Source organism: Labeo rohita, chromosome 12 (assembly GCF_022985175.1).
Source record: "Labeo rohita strain BAU-BD-2019 chromosome 12, IGBB_LRoh.1.0, whole genome shotgun sequence".
In the NCBI taxonomy this organism is placed as follows: domain Eukaryota; kingdom Metazoa; phylum Chordata; class Actinopteri; order Cypriniformes; family Cyprinidae; genus Labeo; species Labeo rohita.
The window spans coordinates 17988458-17999108 of record NC_066880.1 but is presented as its reverse complement, the minus strand read 5'-3'; the positions used below and the strand labels follow the sequence as shown (position 1 = coordinate 17999108).

The 10651-nt window shown below is 37.8% G+C and overlaps 1 protein-coding gene across 2 annotated transcripts; it reads left to right on the top strand.

Annotated features, from left to right (window-relative positions):
* Nucleotides 1–201: 201 nt before the first annotated feature.
* Nucleotides 202–9611, top strand: cdc42ep1a (CDC42 effector protein (Rho GTPase binding) 1a). Of its 2 annotated transcripts, none has more exons than XM_051123918.1 (4): nt 202–373; nt 2245–2678; nt 4520–5317; nt 7899–9611. In XM_051123918.1, exons 3-4 carry the CDS (start codon nt 4864–4866, stop codon nt 8501–8503), a joined length of 1059 nt encoding a protein of 352 aa, XP_050979875.1. In that variant the 5' UTR covers nt 202–373; nt 2245–2678; nt 4520–4863; the 3' UTR covers nt 8504–9611. The 2 variants fall into 2 exon arrangements, with proteins under 2 accessions (XP_050979875.1, XP_050979872.1); XM_051123915.1 differs by having other exon boundaries at nt 4401–5317.
* Nucleotides 9612–10651: the final 1040 nt, after the last annotated feature.

The following is a 10651-nucleotide window of genomic DNA, read 5'->3' as shown; positions in this document are numbered from 1 at the left end:
ATACATAAATAGGCCTAAATAAGCAGTTTTAAACGTCAGATATGTTGTGTCAGACTTTACACACATTAAGCAAGTTTAAATATCCAAAAACTGAAAACTACTCGAGAGGCATACAGTCGTGGCACCGAACACACTGGGAACATGGAACTTGTCCAAGTAGTGTTCGAAATGCCCGCCCCCGATTCTCCCCAGACCAAACGCGCTTCCAGCAGCGAGAGACTGACACGGAGCTTCGAACTGACCGTTGCTTCTCAAACAGAAGACCGTACATAAGAGAAAAGTTTTATGGTGGGCTACGGAATCTTATATGTGGAGATAAATCTCATTCATCACTTTTTGGGGCATGATAAACTTGTATTCATCAACCCACGAGGTGAGCTGTACTGGTTTACTCAATTGTCCCATTAACGACAGATTATTTTTGCCTCAGCATTTTAAATCGTGTCGACTTATTTAAGACCACACCATATTAAGTATGCTAAATTCGCGTTTTGTTTAGTGCGTACTATTAACAGCACATGTTAATTTAGTCAGCAAGTAGGCTACCCTGTGGCATAAAGACAAGACTAGTCGTGTGTTATTGTGTGCATGACGGAGGAAACCTAATCTGTGCTGCTGTAAAATTAGTATGCGCGCTCCACTTCATACTTACAGTTCATGCCCGTTATGAACGGCGGATTTTGATTTATTTCATTATTTAGGATAAAATAATTTAATTAGATGTTAGAATTCAATGTTTAAACACTAGTTAATGAACTTTATTTAAGAGTTAGTTTTGTGTCTGATCAGGAAACATGCACTTTTGTTTGCAACTATACTTTTTATGTGTTAGGTTTACCTTTAAAAAATATAACTATAACTATGATGACATTTCTATGAAGCAGTGAAATCCAAAGTTCACAAATGACTGGATCAATAGACTAGTGAAAACTGTTTTAGCAACATTGATCTGTCCTTGTCCTATATTTTCAGTTACTCTGATTTGCCAGTTTCCTTTGTAATTAAAAATGAAAATTTACTTCGCAATACAGAGTATTAGAGGTTTGTTAACTAGTATTCATTTTGCTGCTGTGCCTAGTTTAAATTAGGTAATTGTTCAGTAGATTTCTGATCAAAGATAAAGTGTAAATTAGATAATAAAGGGAATAAAGACATGAGTAAAGCAGACAGCCAGTTGCTGTATATTTTCACGCAAAAACCATTGAGATTGTGTTTGCATTGGTGGTATTTTCCATAATGGACTCACTCTGCCAGACGGTCATGCTGAGTGCTTTGAGTAAAAATAGGATATGTTCAGATGATGAAATGAGTATATTTGTAATCATGATTTACGCCTTGGCAGCCCCTTTTTGAGATGACCACATGAGATGAGAGAAAAAAAAAAACTGTAGGTCATTGGGTGAAAAGGAAAAATGAGGCCTTATCTTGAATGTTTGTTCACCTAGTTAGCTAAGTTATACAGTCTAGCTGATCTAGTTTCGGTGGAATGAGTGAAATGTGTTAAGAAACACCTTTTGAGCCATTTTTCAGTTTAAAAGAACAAACGTTCAGTCTGATCACTTATTTTAATGACGTCGTATGAATCTGCAGTGGATGGAAGTGCTGTTAAGATCAACTTTATGCCCACATGAAGGAAGGCCGACAGTCCCACAGAGGGAAAGAAGAGAAAAACCCCAAACATGTTTCCAATCTGGGATGTGGGTACTGTACTGGATGTCTGTAATAGACAGAGATGTTTCCCCTAGGAATGCTTTCACACACACGGGATCTATTAGTCTGCGGTTTTCGGGTTGATGTGCGCATCTCCGTTTCTCAAACAATGCACAGACATAATTGCATTGTTTGCATCCACTAAAAACGTCCGAATAATGAGACAGTGTGTTTTGGTTTATTGCCGTTTGTCATGTCAGAAGGCAGCAGCAGCCCTGCTGAATGTCAGTGTGTTAGTCGGTTATGGTATGTTTAGCACATTACACAACATTTGCCACCAACTTTTTCCATTTCTCAGAAGATGTTGGGAAAAAAACACTTATAAAACATAGGCCCAAAATACGTTTTAGATCATAGATCTCATTATGGACACGTGATTCCATTTGACCAATTCATATAATTTTTTTACTTCAAATTTGAACTCAAATTGTTATGCTGAGAATATCATTTGTATTGCAGATATGTATCAAATTAGAAACATTTTCACTAGTGTTCTTAGACTTACATATCCACCTGTTTTACTCTCTCATACAGGACGTTTGTTGATGTTACAAGAACCCCTTCAAACTGGGACGCCTGAGTGGAATAAGCCAGCAGAGGGGGAGTCGGGGTGAAGGAAGGGAAGCAGGATTAGGGGCTTATCCTGGACATGACCAATCCTTAAGGAGCCTCCGTCAAGCCATACTATTGCCCAGATTATTACATTTAATTTATTGCCTTTTAAAGACCCTTTATCTCCCCCGGAGGATTCCTGGCGAGTGGGCTGCTGGATTTGAGTATCTTTAAAAACAAAGGATCAGGAGCAGAGGCCGGTGGGAGTGGAGGAGCATGAGAAGAGCATACATGCAGGGATAAAGCAACAAGCCTCCCTGCCGCCTTACACATCAGCAGGGTGCAGGTCAAAGGTCACTGAATGAACTTGGATTGGGAAAGCACGCGTTCACATTAATTACGCAAATCTGATTAAGGTATGTGGCTTCTGAAATTTTCAACGTTATATTTGAAATAAAATTGTAGGGTTTCTCCTAGGTCCAAACAGCTGAATGTACATGATTTATGACCTGACACTAATCAGGTAGAGGGTTTGGCTAAATGACTTGTGCTTATCACACATGGTGAGTGTTTACCGGTAATTTAGCATGAAATGTGCAACAGCCAAAGCAAAGCTTGTTGTGGTTTGATGGAATAAGACATGAGACTTTGCTCCTTTTAAAATAATTCTCAGGACTTTAACTACAGTCAAGCACAAATTTAAAGTCTGAGCTGATCCAATGCTACAGAAGATCAAATAAACTACTAATGAAGTCAGACTAAATGTTGGTGGTCCTTACATCTTAATTAATAATAAAGTCATTTTTATTAGCTTAACTGTTAGTTATTAATAATATACCAAAAGTTTTTATCTATTCATTGAATGTTTTTCATGTGGAAAATGAGAGAAAACTATTTTAATAGAAAATAGGGCTACATTTTTACTTCTTGTCATTGTGAAATGTAGCCTTAGCGTCTTTTTGCGTTTACAATCTGAGAGTGGAAAAATTCTTTGGTAAATGCACATACTTTGGTAACAGGATACCCTTTAAGTGAACGACCGAAATACTGTCCAGTGCAAGTGAATGACTGAGGAGTCAAAGCTGCATTTAGGCATTTAAAGGGCACTACACTCAATAATTAAACAGAAGACTTATTAAAAACGTATTAGTCAATTTTAAATATACACTACCAGTCAAAAGTCTCTTCTGCTCACCAAGCCTGCATTTATTTGATCTGAAGTATGGCAAGAACAGGAAAAGTTTGAAATATTTTTTACTATTTAAGTTTTCTATTTTAGTACATTTTAAAGTGTAATTTACTCCTGTGATTTCTTTTTTTTTTCCTGTGATTTCTAGAATTTGTAATTCTAAGGAGAATTTTAGCATCATAGTACCAGTGACATGGTCCTTCGGAAATCATTCTAATATTCTGATTACATTTATTATTATTATGTTAAAAACAGCTGAGGGATTTTTTCAGGTTTCTTTGATGAATAGAGAGTTCAGAAGAACAGCATTTATCTTTTATAACATTATAAATGTCTTTATCACCACTGTTGATCAGTTTAAAGTGCCCTTGCTAAATAAAATTATTCATTTCTAGAATTTCTTTCCCCCTAAAAATAAAAAATTATACTGACTCCAGTATAGGGTATAGTGTTGAATGGTATAGTGTATAATATTACAAAAGCTTTTTCTTATAGATAAATTCTGATCTTTAGATTTTTCTGTTTATCAACGAATACTGAAATAAATGTACTCAACTGTTTTAAATAGTGATAATAATAGTAATGATAAAAACAAAAAAATTAGAGCAGCAAATTAGCATATTAGAATGATTTCTGAAGAATCATGTGACATTGAAGACTGGAGTAATGATGCTGAAAATTTGGCTTTGATCACAGGAATAAATTACATTTTAAAAATATATTCAAATAGAAAACAGTAACAATAGTAAAAATATGTCAAAATATTACTGCTTGTGCTGTACTTTGGATCAAATAAATGTAGGCTTGGTGAGCAGAAAAGACTTATTTTAAAAATCTTACTGTTGAGTAACTTTTGACTGGTAGTGTACATGTCACATACATATTGCATCAGTTTTTTTTTAGGAACTGAATTGTTTACAGATATTTTGTTAATATTTGCATCTTCCAGACCGTGCAGCAGCAGACTCTCTGGACTTTACTAAAGAAGGAGCACATGGTTTCAGTCCTAAACCACAAAGATATCTGCAGCCCGAGTTGAATTTATTTCTGAACTGATTTTTTTTTCAGAAGCACAAACCCAGAACAACTGTGAAGCCCAGAATCTCTGACCACATACGCAGCAGAGGTTTTCAGGAATTGGAGTCATGCATATTTTCAGCTCACATTTATCTTCACAGAATCTTTCTGGATATGAACAAAGACCGATGGCCAAAACGGGACATAGCTGAATGCGTCTGCCTTTTGAGAAACTGTGCGAAGAACTTTCCATTTAACTGCGGTTGTTATTCTGCAGAGCTATTTTGAAGCTTGAACGGTGATACGTGTATAATTTGCTTTCTTACGGTGTTCTCGCCATTTTTTGTGGATTTTTTTTTTTTGGATTCTGGAAACAGTTTGTACCTGGAGAAGCCATGAACTTGGGAAAGTTCGCTAGCCTAAAGGGCCTGGTTTCCCACTCCTCAGGAAAGCGTCGATTTAAAGGTGACCTCACCCCGGACATGATCAGCCCCCCATTGGGCGACTTCCGCCACACCATGCACGTGGGCCGTGGAGGGGATGTGTTTGGGGACACCTCGTTCCTCAGCAACCATGGTGGAGCAGGAAATAACGCGGATGGAGACTCCTCCTCCACTTCAGAGAAGAATGAGGGATTCTTCTCCCGCACTCTTCGCCATGTCCGCAAGACCCCCGACAGGCCCCGCGGCGGCTCCAAGGACCTTTCACCCCCACCTCCACCCATTTCTCCAATCATAAAGAATGCCATTTCCCTTCCCCGGCTGGACGTGGACTCACCCAACGGCTGTCCTGTGAAAGTGCTTTTCCCCAGTCCACCCAAAACACCAGAGAGCTCCACATACCTGTATGGTGAGTCCGTTAGTGTCAGATTCAGATTAAAATGTAGAAGCGAAGGCCAGAATTTCTGGGTGTTCTGTGTGTACAGAAGTCACTCCAAAAGTGATTAAAACTGCAGAGCTGATGGAAGATAATTCAGTCAAGTTTCTGACAATCAAAGAATTTTAAATGTGACATATCTAGGCTTCGAAAGGTCATGAAAATGAATGAAATCCTTATAAAACTTGGAGAAATCATGAACGTTTCCACATCTCAGACGAAAGAACAGCGTCTGATAGGATATTTGCGTCACTGCAACAACTAATTCAGTTCAGTTCTGTAGACACTACATGGATTTAATGTCAATAAAGTTGTGAATGTGTGTTTTTTGTAAGCCAATTCTGTTGTAGAATAAACAAGAACAGGGTTAACCAAGAAATTATTCAGCAAGGACACATTAAATTGATTAAAAGTGACTGTAAAGACACTTATGATGTTACAAAAGATACTCTATTTACTAAATAATCCCCAAAAAAGTATTCATAGCAGAGTCCACAAAAAATTAACCATTATAAGTAGGGCTGCCCCCTAATAGTTGACAAGAAGAGGCTTGGTCGACCAAAATTTTATTAGTCACTTAGTCGCAGGGAAAAAAATCCACAGGAAGTGGCGAAGTCATGCTGTTTAACGGACAGATCGTTAAAGGCTGGTCTATGTGGTAATGTAGTACATCGGACAGGACATCCAAACGCTCGATCATTCATCAACCTCAAATATGGCTTTGCATCTGAAAGATGTATGTTGTAGCAACTTTACATTGAAGTGTCTGTGCGTAGTGTGGAAGCTGAATAGTAGCGCGCTTACTGCATGACAGATGGAGGCGGCCATTGTGGTCAATAGCTCTTAAAATACTCCGTCATTTTTGGTCATACAGACAAAAGTCTGAATCTGTAAAGACTCTACGTTTATTTGTTTGCACTCAGAATAACAACGAAACGTTGCGCTTTTGTAAAATAATTAAAGAAAACAGGATGCGCTTTCCGTTGTCTCTGTGAACTTGAGCGCATCACTTTGAAACTCTGTGTATACTTGCCTTACAGACATGAAAAATCTATAGAGAGTGAAATTTTTACTTTTAAATGAACCAATTCAAATCAGAAAACCAATATTCTCATGTTATGTGAATATGAAACGTGCATACAAGCGCATCGATCACTACTGCAGAGATGACGAGTCGCTGACTTCATCTCTTAAGATGAAAACAAAAAAGTGCTCATTTATCAATAAGTTATTAAAACATTAATGCAGTCTCGCTGTTTTTCTCCTGACACATTCATAATCATTACTTCTGCCAGTGCGCTATGGCAAGCTTTTTTGTGTGCGCTTGAGCACTTATCAGGCTATGTAGGCAATTAAAGCCTCAATATCAGGATTTACATGGTTTATTAATAATAATAGTCAACCAATGCTTAAAATGAATGACTACTAGTCGTTTGCAGCCCTAATTATATCAGTAAACCAGTATAAATATTAATCAGTAACTGTTTTAGTATTGGCAATAAATAAGGAAATTTTACTTGAGCACCAAATATTTAAAATATAATATTTTATAGAAATATACATACTGTTTTAGTGTATTTTTGGTCAAATAAATGCAATACTGTTAAGCATACAAGACTTCTTTCAAACTTTTGAGCAGTAGTGCTACATAGCCACTGTGTCTGCTCTATGTTTTGTCTGAATTAAATATGTTTGTTTACTAGTTTTGTCTCCTTCAGGGAAACGTGAGTCAGATCAAACAGAAATTGTTTGATAAACCATCTAAAACACCTGTGGCAATCCCAGACTCCTTAGACCCAGACATTACAGTTCAGTGATCAGCGTCTGCCTCACCCATTCAAATACCTCAAACATGCCTCACTGGCTGCACTACAGAAAAGCCTGTTTAAAAATAAACCCCCGCATGCTCAAAAAAAAAAAAAAAAAGAAAACATACACCAAACGCAAACCCAAACAGTCTGATTAGATTAATTATCAGTGGAGAGTTCTAGTAAGCATACTAAGTGTTTAATTCAGCTGACTGAATGACTATCAGACTTTAAAGGCTATAATGTTGTTCTGACCGGGAGCTATGAATGAGATGTTTTAGCGCTGAGCGCACATCCCGTTTCAGAGCCCTGTTTTCAATCATGTGAAGAGTTTCGGTATCCACAGTTTTCCTGTAATTTGTAATCGCTGCCCTTTCTGTGCCAAGTGTGCACTGAGCTCTATATGGTTAGAATCACAAACCTTAAAATGAACATTTTGTCATCATTTAATCATTTTCTTTGTGTTATTCTAAACTGTAGGACATACTTTTTTCTGTGCAACACAGTTGTCCATATAATGAAAGCCAATGGGGTCCAAACACAGAGACATTAGGATGAGTAAATAATGACAAAATGTAAATTTTTGGGTAAACCTTCCCTTTAAGGGCATCCAAGCATATGGGAGAAATTTTTGCTGCTCTTTGCACAGCTGTGGTCAGGAAGTGCTAAATGCAGTGTGTTGGTTCTCACTGCCCTCTGTTGGTCAAACAAAAGCGTGAACATTTTTGTTCTCCTTTGTTTTGCAGGTTTGGAGTCTGGCTTTGTGACCTTGCCGAGACTGTCTCGCACTGAGCGTCCAGCCCAGGGCAGTTCTCCCTCAGCCCGTCCGCCTGAAATCCACAGAGGCTCGCTCACGGATATCCCGTCCTTCCCATGTTCAGACTCCATCAGTCCTTCTGACTCCATGAACTCTTTCACTCTTGATCTGGGCCCTTCCCTTATGTCTGAAGTCTTTGCCATGATTGACAGCCCTGTGTGTGAAAAGGCCGATCCCATCATTGAAAAAGCACAGTCGACCGATGATAACTCTGAGGTGGACTCGGACGCAACCACGTCCTTGGTGGACTCTCTCCTGAGAGAAGACGATGACGGTAGGACGCGCTTGTATGGAGGAGAGTGGAAGCATTCAGACTTTGTAAATGGTGAGTCACCTAAAAAATCCACGTTGGGGGATCGGATGCGCTCTTACTCCATTGAGGATCACGGCATGGAGCCGGAGAGTTTCCAGAGGGCTGCTGATGTGCTGGCACGTCATTACGGGAGTGGAGGACTCAGGAATACAAACACCAACAACTCTCATAGGAGAGGACCATACAGCTATGCTGATGAAGAAGAAGAAATCAAAGTCTAACACTATGAGATGCCTAAAATCCAAATCGTGCAGCACTAATAAAGGGATAGTTTAGCCTGTTATTAATTACTCACCCTCATGTGTTTCCAAACCCATAAGACCTTTGTTCATCTTCAGAACACAAGTTAAGATATTTTTGATGAAATTGTGGTTGAACCACTGATGTCACATGGACTATTTTAATGTCTTTACTACCTTTCTGGGCTTTGAATGTGTTGTGTTGCAGTCTATGCAGAGTCAGAAAGCTCTCGGATTTCATCAAAAATATCTTAATTTGAGTTACGAAGATGAATGAAGGTCTTGCGGGTTTGGAAAGACATGAGGGTGAGTAATTAATGACAGAATTTTCATTTTTGAGTTTAACTAACCATTTAAAGAGATAGTTCAGACAAAATGAACATTCTGTCATAATTTACTGTTCCAAACCCATTTCTTTTTTTTGCTAAAATGAAATTTCATTAGAATTTAATTGAATGAGGACTGGGCCTGTCAAGCTCCATAATGATAAAAAAGCACCATGAAAGTATCATAAAAGTAGTCCGTAGATTTCTCAAACCATTTTTTTTAGCATACTGTGAGGAACAGACCAGAATTCCCAAAAGTCATTATTCAGTTCCTTTGGTCTGTGAACTGGTTCATTGAGTCACTCGAGAATCAAATCAATTCTAGTTCAATTTCTGAATGAATCATCCAGACTGGTTTAATTTGAAAAGATGAAAGAAGAAAAACAATTTGTTCAGGAATATGACATTGCTGCATCTCCCATGAACATGCCAAGGAGAGCTAAGACAGCTGTTAATAAATAACAAAAATAATTCATTATTTAAAAGGATATTCCTCTCCAAAATGAAAATTCTGTCATATTTTATTCACCTCATTTAATTTCAGAAACTGTCTTTCTTTCTTCTGTGGATCACAAAAGAAGATATTTTGAAGAACTGTTTTTGTCATACAATGAAAGTCAGTGGAATTCAATGTTGTTTGGTTTCAGGGTTGCCAGGTTTTCACACCAAAACCCATCCAAAATTGCTACCCAAAACTAGTCTAAAACTAGCCCAATTGACCCTTTGCAAACACCTTGATTGACAGTCGATCTAACCAATCATAACGCTAAATCCGCCATTCTGTCCGACAAACAAATCAGACAGGAGAGTAGATTAATTTTGGTGGACTTAAACTTGAAAATGTTAATAAAATACGTTCTGATGTTCATTCATGTTTTTGTCATGCTTTAAGTAAAGAAAAAAAGACGATCGGTTCATGTGTCGATTGATCTAATAAGGCAACACAGTGATCTGTCAAAACACATTAAAGAGCCACGAAACTGTATTTATTGTTTGAATTTCTTAAAAAATCAAACATTTTAAAGCTGACACTTTGTTTCATACCAGACATAATCTGCTCTGTCTTGTTTGTCGGCATGTTGTCAGTTTCCTCTTTGCTCCACGATGTATTTTTGAGAACGGCATTGTTTGTTGGACACAGCAACAGTAACTAAGGAGGGAGGGTTTTTGCGAAGGATAAGTTGTGTTTTGAGGGGGGTGCCCTGTTAACAATCGTGTTCTGGGGGGTAAAAAACAAGTTTTTTGGCAGGGTTCCCCTGGTAAAATTCGCATTACAGGAACTAAATAGCAGGTTATTAGGATCACTTCAACCCGCAGACATGAAAAACAACCTGCGGCATTAGTGTTAAATTAGTTCAGTTCCACAGAAAAACTGCAGGACTTGGCAACACTGTTTGGTTCCCAACGTTCTTCAAATTGTTTTCTTCTGCAGAAGAAATGCTTGGAGTCAAAGAAAATGAGATCAGGATTTTTTTTGGGGTGGAGTGTCCATTTAATAACTATTAAATATGTTAAAATGTACCGATTATGAAATCTGGTCTGTTGTATGATTTGAGAAGACTGCCCACAACCCACAAGTCACCTGGATTACTTTTGTTAAACTTTTGGTGCTTTTTTGTCATTTTGGAGTTTACAGCCAAAGTTCTCATTCAGATTCATTATATGAAAAAGAGCACCAACGATATTCAGTTTTTGTTCCACAAAAGAAGCTGATACAAGTTCATAATAACATGAGAGAATTATTATTTTTGGATGAACTATTCTTTTAAAAATATTTCTACATTTTGCAATGGGGAAAATGAAA